Source organism: Neomonachus schauinslandi, chromosome 2 (assembly GCF_002201575.2).
Source record: "Neomonachus schauinslandi chromosome 2, ASM220157v2, whole genome shotgun sequence".
NCBI classification, from domain to species: domain Eukaryota; kingdom Metazoa; phylum Chordata; class Mammalia; order Carnivora; family Phocidae; genus Neomonachus; species Neomonachus schauinslandi.
The window spans coordinates 76,227,770-76,245,391 of NC_058404.1; the positions used below are offsets into that span (position 1 = coordinate 76,227,770).

General features: G+C 33.0%; 1 protein-coding gene across 4 annotated transcripts in view; it reads left to right on the forward strand.

Moving 5' to 3' along the window:
• Positions 1-17,622, forward strand: part of LRBA (LPS responsive beige-like anchor protein) — a 762,450-nt gene that overhangs the window by 203,708 nt on the left and 541,120 nt on the right. For all 4 annotated transcript variants that reach the window (XM_044912877.1, XM_044912874.1, XM_044912875.1 and 1 more), the window contains exons 28-30: positions 2,937-3,096; positions 6,076-6,517; positions 15,650-15,783. In XM_044912877.1, coding sequence (XP_044768812.1) covers positions 2,937-3,096; positions 6,076-6,517; positions 15,650-15,783 — 736 coding nt within the window. The remainder of the gene's footprint in view (positions 1-2,936; positions 3,097-6,075; positions 6,518-15,649; positions 15,784-17,622) is intronic.

The window sequence follows — 17,622 nt, forward strand, 5'->3', positions numbered from 1 at the left end:
ATAAGAAAGTCTAAAGATGAAAATAAAAATTATTTGTAATCCTACTCATCAGCATTTGTAATATTATCATTAGTTAATATTTATTGAATACACTGCCTCTTAAGTACTGAATGTTCTGCAAGTTTTTTTATAAACTTTATAATTTCAATTTTTAATTTTCCCTCCTCTTTTTGTAGGGCTTTAGTCCTCTCTTGAGTTCTTGACTAAGTTTTATACACATATACAATTTGTTAATAGTAGTTAATAGTTATTAGCTATGGTTAATAGTTATTTATTTATTTTTAAAAGATTTTATTTGAGAGAAAGAGAGAGAGAGAGAGAAACAGCATGAGAGGGGAGAGGGTCAGAGGGAGAAGCGGGCTCCCAGCTGTGGGACTTGATCCCAGGACTCTGGGGTCATGACCTGAGCCGAAGGCAGTCGCTTAACCAACTGAGCCACCCAGGTGCCCTGGTTAATAGTTACTGAATGCTTACTGTGTTTTAAGCATACAACTGGATGCTCTGTTTCATTTAATTCATGCAGTAGTCCTATGAGAAAGAAATATTAGGTTAAATAATCTGTTTAAGTTCACACAAGTAGTAAGAGGTGGAAGTGGGTTAAGGATCTATAGGGAATCTGGTTCTTGAAATTTTGATCTTAAGCATTAGGTATACTGCCTCCCTAGATCTCCATTTTTTTGCTTTTTGGTAGCTGTATCATTCCTTTAAATAAGAAACCATTAATTTTGTTTTTTTTTCAGAACCCACTGATTGTGGTTCATTTTGGGACCAAATACTACTGCTGCTTTCTCTCCCCCCCTTTTTTTTTCTTTGAGTCCCTTGCCCTACAGCTTTGTTTTTCTTACAGTGATCTTTAAAAATCTATAATAGGTAATATAACTCTTTTGCTTTAAATATTCTCTAATGGCTTCCCATAGCACTTAAAATGAAATAAAAACTCCTCAACCTGGCTCTATATGATTTGGCTCTTTGGAACTTTATAACAAGTTTTTATATTATGCTATTTGGATAAAGAATTAGATATCTCCTATGTTTAACATGTAATTTCTGAAAGTAATAAATTTTTTTTTGTAATTAAAAAAGTTTTATAATCACCTTGTAGGAGTTTTAGAAAAGAGAAAAGATAGTGTTTTCCAGACTATGTCCCAGAAGCTCTTTTAGCATAAGCAAACTTTGATGAAAAAGGAAACGACCTTAGATCGGCAATATAAAGAAATTACTACCCTGAGGTTAAGTGCTGAACTTTTTAATCACTCTAATCTGAGTTCATGTTTGCTTTTTCACTTACTTTATGTCTTTAGGTAAATTATTTCTCTAGTCCTTATCTTGTTCAAATGGGTTAAAGAATGTGTTTGAAGTATAGTATAGTGCCTGATCCATTGTAAGCATTCAGTAAGTGACAGCTACATTTGAAAACAAATTTATTTCGGGATTTAGGACTTAAACATATGGATCTATTGGATATTTCTTCTTGGACAGAAATCAAGCTTACACTATAAATTTCATACTGTAATAAGTAAATATTGAACATATTAATGGGCTAAATAAGTATTTAGATAGGCATAAATGATTTATAATAGATTAAGAAGTTATGATCAAGGGGTGCCTAGGTGGCTTAGTCAGTTAAGCATCCAACTCTTGATTTCTGCTCAGGTCATGATCTCAGGGTCATGACATGGAGCCCTGCTATCATGCTCCATGACTGCAGAGTCTGCTTGTCCCTCTCCCTCTGCTCCTATCCCTGCTCATGCTCTTTCTCTCTTTCTCAAATAAATAAATAAAATCTTAAAAAAAAAAAAAGTTAAGATCAAGTAAATTATTTGCGTACTTTTTAAATGTTGCCATCATTAGGAACAGTTCTTATAATAGTGTCAGGATCCTGTGGCAGCAGAACACAGGAGTGTCTAGAGAAAAGGAATGGTTAATAAAAAAGGGAAAATGTACATTTATCTTTTCTATCAAGACTAATAAGATCTTGCATATGAGCCTAAAGAGTACCATAGATTCTTGTCAGATTATAAATATTTCTAATAGTTGTATCAAGTGGAAATGTTCAGGTAGAGCATGATATCTCATACTTTCCCAGAAATTGATTGTGTCAAACACATTTGATACTGGTTAACTTTTAGCTTCATTTGCACCATTGGTTGCTATTTATTTATCTGCTAGGCAGCAGTGTTCTTTGCTTTCTTTATCCTAAATTTATGTTACTCAAGGTATCTTTAGTTTTCAGAATTTGATGGACAAGTTTGAGTTTTTCCTTTAAATTATTTTGAAAAGTTATCAGAATAGTGATGTGTTCAGGGTCCCTTTGAAGATGGAGAATTTGACTAGATGAAGAGGTCATCAGTATACAGATATGTAGGTGATCTGTAGAGTTAAGATGAAGCCCTGGTCTCTTGTAGAGGTCAGTCTAGTTTGTCCTTTTCTTTCTGGCAGACACCATATTTTCAATCTTAGACACTTGGTTGTCTGTACTACTTAAAATACTCCTAAGAATTCCTTTGGGATCCTGTTCTGTATCTGATTACCTCACTTTTTTTTCCCTGAATATTTGTCTTTTAGGAAAATTGTTAATTGTGATTTTTTATGCATATTTTAATTCTTAGGATTAGAAGTAAAAATAACTTCATATATAATGATAATTTCTTATTTGATTAATCTTATGAAGTATATTGGGCCATATGTCTTCAGACTGAGTTACTTAATTTTCAAAAACAAGTCAAATTCTCTTTCCATGTTTCACAAGAGTAAAACCTCTCATTTACAGGCATTTTTTTCAAAAATCTTTGTCTAATCTCTGCTAAGGTGAATTTATTATTTTCTGCATATTTTGAAAGATTTGTGGCCATGTTTTATATTTAAATGTCATATAAAATAAGATTGATACATCTTATTTAGTAGTGGCATGATCAACTATTTTTATTTTTCCCCAGGAGGATAGCAAACAAGCTCAGTTTTTAGCCTTGGCAGTTGTGTACTTTATCTCTGTTCTTATGGTCTCAAAGTATAGAGACATTTTGGAACCCCAAAATGAAAGGCGTAACCAGTCATTTAAGGAAACTGGTAGTGAACGTGGAAATTTATCACTTCCTGGTAAGTTTCCATATCTTATTATCTGGCATTCAAAGTTCAAGTAAAACATTACCTAATAGTTAAAATACTGATTTTGGAATTTAAATCCATTTATGCATAAAGTGTGAGTGTACATTTTTTATTAACAACTAAATATTTCAGTTTAAGTACCATGTAGGTAGTTGCAATTGGGAGACGATATCTCTTCTTTAATTAAAACATAAGTGAGAAAATGTTATCCTTTGCAAATAAAGTGTTAAACATTTTTGTTGCTTTGGCATTTATTGTGAAGAATAAATCATCTTCTTTTATAAGAGACAGATTTGTTAACAAAAAACTGTAATACCTGGAGTGTCCTAGAAGTAGCTGCAGGTTATAGAGGTGTAGTTAGAGAAGCAGCTATTATAGTTGTAGCAGTAGCTACCACTCAGTGGAGGTGGTTTATTTATTTAATAAACATTCATTCAGTACCTCCTAGGTACTTGGGTATATTCATGAACAAAAGAGGAAAAAACTGTCTGCCCTTTTGGAGCTTGTATTCTAGTGAGAGGAGATAGAAAAGAACTGTAGGTAATAAGTAAATTGTATAGTATTTTAGAAGGTTGTAAGTACTAAGAAAAGATAAAATCGAATAGAGAAAAATATTAGGAATGACCAGGAGAAATGTAGTGTGGATTTTTACTCTAAGGAAAATGGAGAATTATTTGAGCGTTTTGAGACAGGAGTTACAATTGACTTGTTTTTAAAAGTGACAGTTGGGATTCTGTATGGAGAATACACTCTAGAGAGCAAGGAAAAAACCAGGGTTTTTGTTATGTACTGCTGTGTAACATTACCTCGAAGCTCAGTGGCTAAAACCATAACTGTTTTAATCTTGTTACCATGATTCCGTGAATTTGGTTTGGACAGGGCACAATGGGGATAATTCATCCCTGCTCTAAATGATGTTTGCTGGGGTCTGAAATGGCTTTTCTACTCATATATCTACTGCCTAACTAGGATGGCTCCAAGAGTTGAGGCTGACTGACTTGAAGTAGCTCAGCTGTTGTTTATGTCTGGGGCCTTGACACTTGGTCTCAGCTGAAATTCCTTGGTGTTCCATCATTAGTTTGGAGGCCCTCTATCTTTTCATGTAGTCTCTGTACATGTTCTCTCCAGTAAGGTAGCCAGCTTGCTTACAGAGGTGTTCAGGGATTCTGAAAAATGCACAAGCTGCCAGACCTTTGTAAAGATTGGGCACAGAACTGGCCCACTGCCACATTCTGTTGGTTAAAGTAAGTGAGGCCTAGCCCACATTCAAAGGGGTGAATACCAGGAGGCATGGGCCAACAGGATTATTAATGTAACAGTCTAACACAACCAGTTGGGAGGATATTGCAATAATCCAGGAAAGAATGGATTTTGGGATGGACTAAGGTGGTAACTGGTAGCTATAGGGCTGGTAAGCAGTAGTCAGATTCTGGATATATTTTGATGGTAGAGAGAACAGGATTTAAAATACTAGTTGTGGATACATGAAAGATGGAACATTATTAAGAATGACTATAAAGTGCAGTTGGTTAGACTGAAAGTGAAACATTTTCAGGGAAAGATAAATTCAGTTTTCAACATGTTGAGTTTGAGATATCTTTTAGACATAGAAGATGTAGAGTAGGCACTTAAAAATAAGTCTGATTTTGTTGTTGTTGTTGATAGAGTAGTATTTTAAAAGTTTGAGAGTGAATGAGATCATTGAGGGAATAAATGTTGAAAGGGAAGGTAAGTGCTAAGTCCCTCCAACTAAAGAAATCAGGGAGAAAAAGAAGTGAAGGAAATTAAGAAGGAACAACCAGTGAGGTAATAGATGAAAAACCAGAAGAGTATGATGTCCTATTAGCCAGGTGAAAAAGTATTACCAGGTTGGAGGGAATGATCTTTTGCTGCTGCTGTATCAAGTACTATTAGGACTGAGAACTGACCATTGGAGTTAGCAAGATGGAGGGTTTTGGTGACCACTGGATCTAGCAAGATGGAGCGTTTTTGTTGGAATGCAGTGAATGCCTGATTAGAGCGAATGGAAGTCAAACAGAAAGTAGGTGATGCTCCTTGTTGAACTAGATGTTAAAGATGATTGAAGTATTCTTGCGTATGGGAGGGATAACATGTTTTTTTAGCAGGTAGAAACTGTTTGAGGTAGAAATCTTAGAATTACTGTCCAAAAAAAATGGCAATGTATAAAGGCACAGAAGCCCAAAACATTGTCCCATGTTCAGCAGATTGCAAGTAATTTGGTGTTGTAAAGTATAAGAGTAGCAGGAGATAAAGTTGGAAATGAGTAGTCATTTGATAAATAGTTGCTGACCACCTACTACTTGCCAGGCATTATTGTGAGCCCAGGCATTGTTATAGGTGCTGGACATGAAGTGTTAAAGAAGACATATTCCCTGCCTTGATTAAGTTTACATTCTAGCCGACTTCTATTATTGAAGAGTCTTTATTTTATCCTAAGGATTTTGGATTTTTTCTTGTAGGCCAATCGCTTTCAACCTTGTGTTGCTTTCCATTGGTATGTTATATTCAGTTTGGTGGGTTTTTCTCAGATAGTTTGTTATCATTTATTATTTTTATTCTCATCATTTTATTAAAGCATCTATTTTGATTATAGGTATACTAACGCAGTATACTATATAGATTATGTGATTTATTTTTGCCTTTTAGAACATGCCATATATTTCATAATTTAAAATAGTAGATGGTAAGATGTGTTCAATAGGTGATGGGGATTAAGGAGTACACTTGTTGTGATGAGCACCGGGTTATGTGGGTGATGTATGGAAGTGTTGAATCACTACATTGTACACCTGAAACTAATATAACACTGTGTGTTAACTAGCTGAAATTAAAATAAAAACTTAAAAAAGTAAATAAAATAATAGATGGCTGTTAGGACTGAATGGACCCTTTAAAAATTGGTTCTAAGTTTTTTTTTGTTCTTTTCTTCTGTTTCTGGGTAAGATGTAGAAAATACACCATCAGCATTTAGTCCGTTAACACCAGCGTCAGTGGAAGAATCTGAAAGCACATCATCTACTCGAAGGAGGGACTCAGGCATTGGGGAAGAAACAGCTGCTGGCTTAGGAAACAGTGTGGATGTAGCTCCTCCTATTGTACCTCCAAGTGTCAGTGCAGGCCCAGATGCAATCAGTGAGGCACTGTGCACTCTTTCTTTAGAAGTCAATAAATCTCAGGAAACCAAAAATGTTGGAGGAAATGAGTTGGATAACAAGGCTGCACCATCAGTTCCAGTTTCAAAAAATGTCAATGTAAAGGACATTCTTCGAAGCTTGGTTAATATACCAGCAGATGGAGTCACAGTGGATCCTACCCTTCTGCCACCAGCCTGCCTTGGAGCTCTCAGTGATCTATCTGTTGAACAACCTGTGCAGTTCAGATCTTTTGATAGGTACTGTAAATAGTCTTTTGTTTTGGTCTGCTTATATTTATAAATTACAGATATTTAAAGGGTAAATAGGAATTTAATTTAACTCTTAAATTTTGTGGCTTCAACATTAGAAACGGATGTTTTGATCTAGTTTATAAAAATTAAAAGGATATTTTTGTTGTATAAAAGGTTTGTAGGTAGGCAACAAGGTATTAAAATTTTTATTTTTCATCCTACCAATAAGATGATTTAAAAATAATTTTAATATTTAATTTTAATATTACATTTGGAAGTTGTACATAGTTTTGTTTGTTACAAGTTAGAAATCACCTTTACTTACAAATGGCTACTCTTTTGCTGCCAGTATGGTGCCAGCCTTTGTGGAAAAAAAAAAAAAGGTGGGCATCTGTGGATTCCAGTAGACTCAGGAATTCAAGAAGGTGTTCAGAGCTGACAGCTTGAGAAAGCAGACTCTAGATTCTTGACTTTATTCTGCTGCCTAATAAACCTTTTGCTAATGTGCCTGAAAAATTTTTTTATATGTTACTAAACTTTCTGAGATTCTACCTATAAGACATGTATGTATTGAGTTATTAAACATACTCTTTTTCAAACATCGTAATTTTTATCTGGATATAAGCTCTAACTTACAGAGAAGTTGAAGAACTTTATATGCCAGTTAAAAGAACTTTTGTTTTTCTGGAGTCATTTGAAAGGAAGTTGACACAATAGTCCATCCCCTTTGAATATTTTATTGTATATTTTCTACATAACCACAATACATTAGTCAAAATAAGGAAATTAATACTGATATAATACTACGTTCTAATCTTCAAACACCCTTTAAGTTTCACTAATTGTCTTAATAATATCCTTTATAGTAGAAGGATCCATTTCAGAATTATGTGTTGTATTTTGTTGTGTCTCTATTCTCCTTTAATCTGGAAGAACAGTTCTTTAGTCTTTCCTTGAATTTAATGATCTTGACATTAGGAGATGATAGCCCAGCTGTTTTGTAGAATGTCTCTCAGATTTGTCTAATGTTTCTTTAGGATTATATTGAAGTTAATGCATTTTTGTCAGGAAAATTGCAGAAGTGGCTCTTTTGCTTCTCGTTGCATTCCAACAGGTGGCACACATGGTTTTATTTTTTACTGCTGATATTCTTTCTAATCATTTATTAAAGTGATATTTTCTAGGTTTCTCCACTGTCAAAGTACTTCTTGTAAAGAGATACTGTGAAACTCTATCATCCTGATCAAATGAATTCAATTCATTTTATGGCTTTATCGTTTCCTATTTGATTCAGGAGGTTATAATCTATTGTTGTGATTGTTATGCTTTATGTTGATGCTCAGATTGTCTCTGATTTGGCCAGTGAGATTCCTTCAAGTTGTCTTCTGTTTTCTTCTGACATATCCTCATCATCCATTTCCTTCTGTCATTTATTTGTGTCTCCTCTTCTTTTTATTTCCTCTCATCTCCTAGTTTTCTACTTCAGACTTGCTGTGGGTTGGAACACTAGGTATCCGCTGGTAAAAATTGTTTACAGTAATTAAGATGCTCTGAAAGAACGCAGGGAATATATAATTTTAGTGGAGAGTATTTTTGCCATCATCCTTTGTCATCTTGTTCCTTCTACCTCTGTTTAAAGATGAGGTCAATGTGCTGGTGTGATGAGATTGACAAATTCTAAATTTTGGGTAAATAGCATATTGGTATATTTATATTGTGACATTACAGGTCAAGTGGCTACTAAATTGTGCTGTCTTCTTTTTTTAATAGGCTTTATAACATAGGAGTTAAAGTATTGATTCTAGAAATCAGACAAAACTGAGTTTGAGTTCTGGCTCTATCACTTATTAGTGAATTTGGACTGGTTATCCCACTGAGCTTCAGCTTCCTAATCCTTAAATAGTGTGATACTACACAGCTAAAGACAAAAGACCAAAAAAAGCAGATGGGAATGTATGTATTGATGGGAAATGATATTGAAGAGATATTAATCTATAACGCTTAGCATGAAGAAATCACTCAATAAATGTGAACCTAGCTATCCCACCTAATAAGACATTTAGGCATTGCTGCTTTCTGTTGTGTGTATGTATAGACACTAAATATTTGGAATACATATTACAGATAAAAGGATTATATTCCGTGTGTGTGTGTTTGTGTGTGTATAAAATGTTAAATAAATAAAATGACTAATCTAGAAAAATTAACAAATAACGGGAACAGGTAGTTCATATACAAGAAGATAAATACTGTTTATATGCAAATGTAAAGACGGTCTGTATCACTAATAATGAAGGAAATAAAAATTTAAATAACCATGAGATAATTTCATTTGATTAAATTAGCAGAAGTTTAAAAGATGATACCTAGTGTTACTGAGGGCGTGAAAAAACACTTTTATATTGTCGAGAGGGCATATTAATACAATTTATTTGAGGGAAAATTGGCATTATTAAAATTTAAAATATGTAAACTTAAATTCTACTAGAAATTAAATCAGAAGATACACGCAAGTATAAAATATTTTCTGCTGGAGAAATTTCATAGTTAAGCTTTTACTCTGTGAAGGACTAGTCTAAAAGCATTTTTTAGGTAGGTAGGTTCAAAGGTAGATAGATACTATTTTTTATTCTTACTTTACAGATGAAGAAACTGAGGCACAGGGAAATTAAGTAGGTAATTAAGCTCTTATTCTAGTAAATGGTGGAAGTAAGATTTGAAGCATGGATGACTGATTCTAGACCTTATCATTTGGCTGTGTTATGCAAACATAGTTGCCAATCTATGAAGGATTGGTTCCATGTGTTATTTTCTATACATATAGTAAATAGTATGCAGCCATTAAAGTGAGAAAAGCAGAACACTATTTGTTGATATAAAATGGTATTGTAGATATATTATTAAATGAAAAAGTAGTATACAAAATGGCTTGGAATTTATGATCTTTTTAAAAAATAGATATATCTGTTCACATATGCCTCAAGATGTATAAAACTGTTCATAGCAATGGCTGTATTTTGAGGGTGGAAAGAGGTGTAAATAACTAGTTTTAAAAATATTCTTAATTTTTTTCTACTTTTTAAATTTTATTATGTTATGTTAATCTAAAATATTCTTAATTTTCATTATTTGTTTAAATTTTGTATTAATCCTAGGTTGAGTAGTCAAATACTTAAGTGAGGGTAGATTTTTAAATTTAATATATCTTCCTAATCTAGTCAAAGAGAGTTTCCTTATAAGTGTTCCAATTTGAAAATATTGGGACATTTTTTCTTTTAAAAATGTGTAGAAATTAAATCTGTGCCTTAGTGATGCCTTCAGTGAGTGAGTTATGAACTTATTTAGGGAAACCATTCCTCAGTAATACATATTAAGGGGTTTATTGAAATAGAATACAAAGGGGAATTTTTGTGATAGTATTTTTCAGGGTGTTATTTGGAACTTATATGTCTGGTATGCATTTAACATATTGTCTGATGGCAAGCAAAGTGCTTTGTTTTTTCCCCCTTCTTTTTCTTAGCAAGAGACACCTTTTGAAAAACTATTTTCATGCAGGCTTAGGCCAGTGGAATATCTTTGGGAATTTCAAAGCATCCCTCTGATCATGTATTTATCTCTGGAATGCTGTGTCAGAAATCACAAGTCTCCTCATATCTTAACAATTATCAACTCCCAAGCAATAGCTGGAAAGTTTAGAGTAACAGCTACATGAGTGGAACCTTGCTGAAAGGCTGCCAGGTTGTGGGCCTTTGTGGATGGCAAGGTGTTTGTGTTCATTCCCATGCCAAAGTTCTTGCTCTTATCTAATTTGAAGATCCTCTCTGGTGATTAGTGGATGCCAGGGATTTATCTTGATAAAGTTCAAGGGCTTGTCTGGCTTTTCAGTTAGATCCTTAGGGAGTAAAGTGCTAGGGTTAAAATGCTCTTTTCTCCTTTAGTGAACTATTTGCATGTTAAATAAAATAGCATTTATGTGAAAGTTTATGATATTTGAAACTGATACGGTTCAGCAGTGGAACTTCTGAGCCTTAGTGATCTGGAAGACATTTGCTCTTTGTTGTGACAAAAAGAAACTTTCACAGAAGTCTCCCTTGTTCATATTTTTAAAAAGTCAGCAGTGTTTACACTTTCTATATGTGGAATGTTAGGAAAATTACTTCTTTGTCATCTGTAAAATGGGGATGATAATATGTAGTTCTTAATTTAATTCATGGATTGTTATAAATAATTCATATATAGTCTAAGTGTAGTAAATTACAGATACTAATTATTCATTAAAGTCAGTGAGTTTGTAAAGAAAATTATAATACGTGGGGTGCCTGGGTGGCTCATTTGGGTAAGCATCCAACTCTTGATTTTGGCTCAGGTCATGATCTCAGGGTCTTGGGATTGAGCCCTGGGTAGGGCTCTGTGCTCAGTGGGGAGTCTGCTTCTCTTCCTCTCCCTCTGCCCTCCCCCCCTACGAGTTCTCTCTCTCTCTCTCTCCCCCCCCACAAAAGTAAATAAATGTTTAAATCTTAAAAAAAATTATAATATGTAAAATTTTATACTTTAATATTTGGTTTTTAATTGACAGTTTGGAAAGTTAGCTTTAAAACTAAAAGTCGTATCTGTCTTACAAATTCTTTATGCCAAAAAGTTTGAAGTGCTTTTTATTAAAGTTGATGGCAGATACTAAAAATTTAAAGTTATTTACTTCTTAAATATTAACAAGGATTTCATTTCGTCTCTTAAATAGAAACTTAAGCTGTACCCTGAGAACAAAGCCAGAAATATCCCTAGCACATTGCTTGGCATATAGGATCTCAAACTTGTGCCAAATGTATGCTGCATTTTCTTTGTGTTTTCCAAAGCATTTTAGAAAAAATGTGACATGTTAGTCCTTTCATGATCATTCTTGAGTAATGGTAAAGATAAATTTCTGCAGTTTTTTTTTTAACTGTAGCACATGCTTTATTATAAATGTAAATTTACACTTACATACATGATAAATAACATACATGATAAATATGATAGCTTAAAGATCACCTTTATTGAAAACTTTAGTCTTTTACATGGAAACCTTATGATAATGGAAACAATAAAGGAAAGGAAAATATCCTGAAATTTGCCTGCTGCTTTTTCTTTAAATTGGATCATTATGACTTTGAATTTTGTTTTTATGTGACCCAGAGCTGAAGCATTATTATTTTGCTTCCTCAGAAATGACTTGAATCAGCCAAAGAATTTGGAAATTGATTAATTTTATTTCTCATTACATATTAATAATTATTTTAATTATTAAATAATTATAAATATTTATAATAATTATTAATAAGTAGGCTAAAGAATTGAGAACTTTCTCCATTTGTGAGCATATGTATTTTTTTATTTTAGTAATATATGCATAATTTTATATCTTGAAATCTTTATTATTATTGCTTATAGGTGATTATACTATAGCATTCTGTTTAAATGTTAAAATGATTGTGGTAATGGTTGCACAACTCTGTGAACATACTAAAAACCATTTAATTGTACACTTAAATTGTGTGATATATGAATTATATCTCAATGAAACTTTAGAAAAAGCTCAATATGAGAAAATAGTTCATTTGGAGGCTCTTGTTTAGACAAACCTGGAATTACATGGCGTTTACTTTGGCAAGTTACTTTACCTGTCTGAGCTTTACTATTTTAACTTTTAAAGTGGAAGTAATATGGAGGCTCCTGGGTGGCTCAGTCGTTAAGCGTCTGCCTTCGGCTCAGGTCATGATCCCAGGGTCCTGGGATCGAGCCCCCCATCAGGCTCCCTGCTCGGCGGGAAACCTGCTTCTCCTTCTCCCACTTCCCCTGCTTGTGTTCCCTCTCTCGCTGTGTCTCTCTCTCTCTCTCTCAAATAAATAAATAAAATCTTAAAAAAAAATAAAGTGGAAGTAATATGTATGTTAGGATTGTTTGGAGAATTAAGTAATAATTCTTGGCATATCGTCAGTTTAAATCATAGCTATTAAGTTATAAATTTATATAGGATCATGTGGAAACATGAAGAATAGTGCATTATGAACTTGGAGATTCTGGGGAGGCTTACCTGTAAGCAAGGTTTTGAAAGGTGAGAAGGAAGAGGTTACTGGCAATCAGGGCTAAGAGGAAGGTATCTTAGCTGAGGAATAACATACACAAAGGGTCGGATTTGTGAAATGACATACATGCTCAGGAACTGTAGGAGCATATTGCAGAAGTGTGTGAGGAATGCTGGATTAAATGTAAATTCATGTAGGTAGCCACACTTTAGATGTATTAGGAATGAGAATATGAGAAAGATCTTAGAAAATAAATATTTGCTCAATTGTAATAAAGAATATACATGATTGATAGCATTGTTAATGGTAGTAGCTTTAAGGGTTAGAAATGAGATCAAGTTTTTCTTACCTTTAATTAACCATTTTGTCTTGGACCAATAGAGGTTGTACATGTTAAGGAACATCTATAGTAAATTTTTTTCTGTTACCAGTTTTCCAATGTTTCATTATGAAAATGTTCAAACAGAGAAATTGAAAGAATGGTACAGTGAACACCCACAGACCCCATCACTGAGATACTGCAGTTAACCTTTAACTCTATTTGCTTCATCATAAATTCTTCATATATCCGTCCTTCTATCCATCAGTCTTATTTTTTATGTGTTTCAGCAGACATCAGTTCACTTCATAAGCATTTCAGCATGCAGATCTTTAACTAGAGATCAGTACAGTTTTTTAAGGTAAAATGTACGTGCATTGAAAGGCACAGTTCTTAAATGTACCATTTGATGAATTTTGACAACTTTGTACACCCATGTAACCCAGATCCTCAATCAAGACATCATCAGTCTTGAAAGTTCCCTCATGTGCCTTCCCCGCTAGAGGCAATTATTCTTCTGATTCTTTTCTACTGTAGGTTAGTTTTGCCTTTTCTAGAACTTCATGTAAAAGGAAATAACAAAGTTTGTGTTCTGTATAAGACTTTCTTCCCTCAACATAATGCTTTTGAAATTCACCTATGTTATGTTTATCAGTAGTTTCTGTTAATTGCTGAGTATTGTTTTGTTGTATAAGCATTTCACTTATTCATTTTTCTTTGAAAGGATTCTGAGCTGTTTCTAGTTTTTGGCTATTGGATAAGGCCTCTTGAACATTATTGTACACATTTTTTGTGGGCATAAGTTATCTTGAGGAAATTCCTAAGAGTGGGCTTGTACATAGGTTAGTTTTATGTCTTAAATTTCAGTTATGGAAAAAACAATTTCAGTTTTCTTTTTTTTTTTTTTTTTTTTTTTTTTTTTTTTTTTTTTAAAATTTTTTTTTTTAAGACTTTATTTATTTGTGAGAGAAACAATGAGAGACAGAGAGCATGAGAGGGAGGAGGGTCAGAGGGAGAAGCAGACTCCCCGCCGAGCAGGGAGCCCGATGCGGGACTCGATCCCGGGACTCCAGGATCATGACCTGAGCCGAAGGCAGTCGCTTAACCAACTGAGCCACCCAGGCGCCCAACAATTTCAGTTTTCTAAATACTATTTTCTGTTGCTCATTTCAGTGCTTAACTATTATATGAGTGAACTAGATCTTACTAGTTCTTTCTTTTGTGAACAAATGTGAAAGTAAATTCTACATAGCACTCCTCCCTCCAAAATAGGTTGCTAGGGAATGTACTTAGAGATTTTCTTAAACAATAGGTTTATGAATTTCTGCCTTGAGTAGGAAATGCATAAATTATATTTTGTATTATTTTGAGTGTACCGCTAGTGCGCATACACGGTCATATCTACTCCCCCTAAAGTCAATAATCTTCATCTGATATAAGCTACCATGATTTAAGCACACCATTTTGGATTGAGGGCTCAGGTGGCTGTTGCTTCTATTTTTTAGTGTATAGTTAACATTGGCAGTCACCCTTATAATGATGTGACACCAGCTACCCCCAAGTACATTGAATAAGCCATGCCTAACACAAGAGAACTTGATTTAATTGGCAACAGTGTTTGCTGTCACATGATAGGCACTGAAGTAAAACAGAACCTATTTCGCTTTGTATTGTCTTTCTTTGGTATAACAACAAAAACAAAATATATTTTTAAGATACTGGAATTACATAATTTCCACTTTTGAATACATTTATTGGGATCAAGTATTTAAGTAACTTTATTTAGAAACTGAATACTTTAAAGCTGTTAAGGGAATACTTGAAGCTTGCAGTTACAATATTGTCAACAAAAGATGTGATTAAATAAATTGAATGTTGAAGACTTTAGGCTTATGGTTAACACCAGGTAATTAAAAGTAAGCACTGCTGTGGGAGTGCATTATATATCAGCTGTCCTCTTTACCTCATTAGCTGAGTTTTTGCATGTTTATGGAGCTAACTTCAATTAAAAATGCCTTTTAGTTATGCCTAATAAGGTCTTTTAGTTACTATTTTGGTATAAAGTATTACACTTTAATTGAAATTGGTGTATCATAAATACCTGTGTTTCAATAATAGACAAAATGAACAAATTTGATTATTTGGAATTTTTTGCATCTAGCTTTTATACCTATGCATTGTTTTTTCGATATAATATTATCAAAAGATAGTCTTTGGGGCTTAAAAAGAAAAACTTGGACTATATACATGTTAAAAATTGTTTATTATGTTTTTTTTTTTTTTTTTACCTTATAAGATTTCTAAGGTTTTATGATTTCAAATTAGTGGTGCTTTAAAATCCATGTAGAAACATGTTGAGTTTTCTGCTTCAGTTCTGAGGTTAAGAAAAAGTTAATTACTTTTCCACTTGAGTGCCAAAATCCCCTTTTTATATACCTTTGGTTATATTTTATTTAAGTTGGATAATTAAAGATGATCATAAATTTAAAGACTTATATAGTAATTGTAAGTTCAAATGTTATAATGGATTATTATATTTCCATAGGACATTGTCTTCATTCTAAAACACTGAAATTCAGATAAATATGAATGCCATTGGAGAGATTTCTTGTTGAGAGAATATTCTAAATTGTACATCAAAATAGAAATAAGTAAATTACAAAAAGAAATTAGTTTCCTACTTTCTATTTTGAAATTAATGTAATTAGGTTGAGTGACCTTTTCTGTTTTAAAATCTATTTACTTTCTTTATTACAGAAGTGTCATCATTGCAACAAAAAAATCAGCAATCTTACCTTCCACACTTAGTACAAGTTTACCTACCAGTGCTGTCAGTGTGGTTTCTTCAGTAGATTCAAGCCAAGCCTCAGATGTAGGAGGAGAATCACCTGGTGAGTTAGTTATTAATGATTTGAACAAAAAAGTTTTTAGATCCCATTTTTGCAAAGTTGAGGATTTTTGATAAAGTTATTTTGTTAGGCATTTTATAAATCATTATGCTTTTACAGTATTCTGTTGATTGTTTCATAATTTTCAAAATAAATTTGAGCAGCATCAAATAAATTATATCAAGTTATTTCAGTATTTTCATCACTTAAAGAACTTTTTCTTAATTTTTAATGATAAGAGGAAATGTTCACAGTTGGTTAAGTTAAAAAAAATATGTGCAATACTTTACATATACCATGTAACCGTAGCTATGTGAAGTATATGTCTTTTATACATGGAGAAAGCTAGGAAATATACTCTGAAGTTACTTGATTATTTCCATGTGGTTGAACTACTGGCAGTTTTGATTTTTTAAGTTTCATGTTAGTGTCTTTTTCAAACTTTTATCATTAATCTTGTATTATATTTATACATAATTATACAATATTCAATTTATTGAAAAAAAATTTCTACCTGGAAACTAAAATCTGTAGTAGTAGTATACAGAGTTTTGTGCTGTGTTGCCTTTTATTTTATTAAAAATTAAAAAAAAAACCAAATAGGCCTTACTTATTTCAGTTTTAGGTTACAGAAAAATGGAATGGAAAGTTCCATATACTACCTCAACATTCCCAATTCCCATTACTTCCCATTCCCTATTACTAACATCTTACAGTAGTGTGGTACATTTTTTCGTCGTTGTTCTAGTAAGAAAATATGAAAGAAAATAAATGTAGAACTCTACCAGATTTTTCCATTATACTCTGATGCTTTTGTTTTACTTTGGAGGAGAAACAGTTTGGTAATCTATATTAGGCTGGATGAAATTTCTGTTTTTTCACCCCCATCCAAAAACCCCTAAAAAAAAAAAAAATCAGCTGTGATTTTTCTAGAGCTGCTTCAATTGGGAAAAAGGCAGAAGGTACTTACATTATGAAATTGTAGGCCATCTTTTAAACTCAGTGTTAGTGAATTTCTAATAACTTCCCAGAGCAAATGTAGTAAGTTTAGAGGTTCACAGTACACTGAGTAAAATATTTTCATCTTATTTTGAATATATTGCCTTTTAATATCAGTTTATGGGACAAAGTAATTAAAGCAATCCTCTGATTGCTTTTAAAATATTTTTCAAAATTTAAATCATGCAGTCTTCAAAAGATAAACAGGAAGCTGAGAGATATATGGGCAATATTGGATATAAAACAGTATGATACATTTATTTCTGAAGCATTGTATTTTTTCCAGCATATCCATTATTATATAAGCTCACCCTGAAGAACCATATGCAGAATTACAAAATAATTTGCTGTTTTGAAGACTATTTATTTATTGGCAAACCCCCACAAAACCCTGTATCCAGCCTATAATGTACCCTTTTCCCCCATTATTTAAATTTTGTTTAATTTCCGGTGATGTTTCTCAGATAGTTCCCAGGCTTTCTTCCCATTTTGTGCTAGAATTGTTAGCTCTTTCCTTCTCCCTAAAACCCCTTAATTAAGAAAAAAATTCGTCATTAAGTTATTCCAAATCTTTGTGGTGATGGTCTTTGTTTTTGTCATTTGTTTTTCATAACTGACCCTTTCCTTTTTCACTGTGCTCTTGTTGTCATTGTTATATGGTGTCTCCAGTTTATTTTCTTTCTTTTTTTTTTATTATTATGTTATGTTAATCACCATACATTACATCATTAGTTTTTGATGTAGTGTTCCATGATTCATTGTTTGCGTATAACACCCAGTGCTCCATGCAGAACATGCCCTCTTTAATACCCATCACCAAGCTAACCCATCCCCCCACCCCCC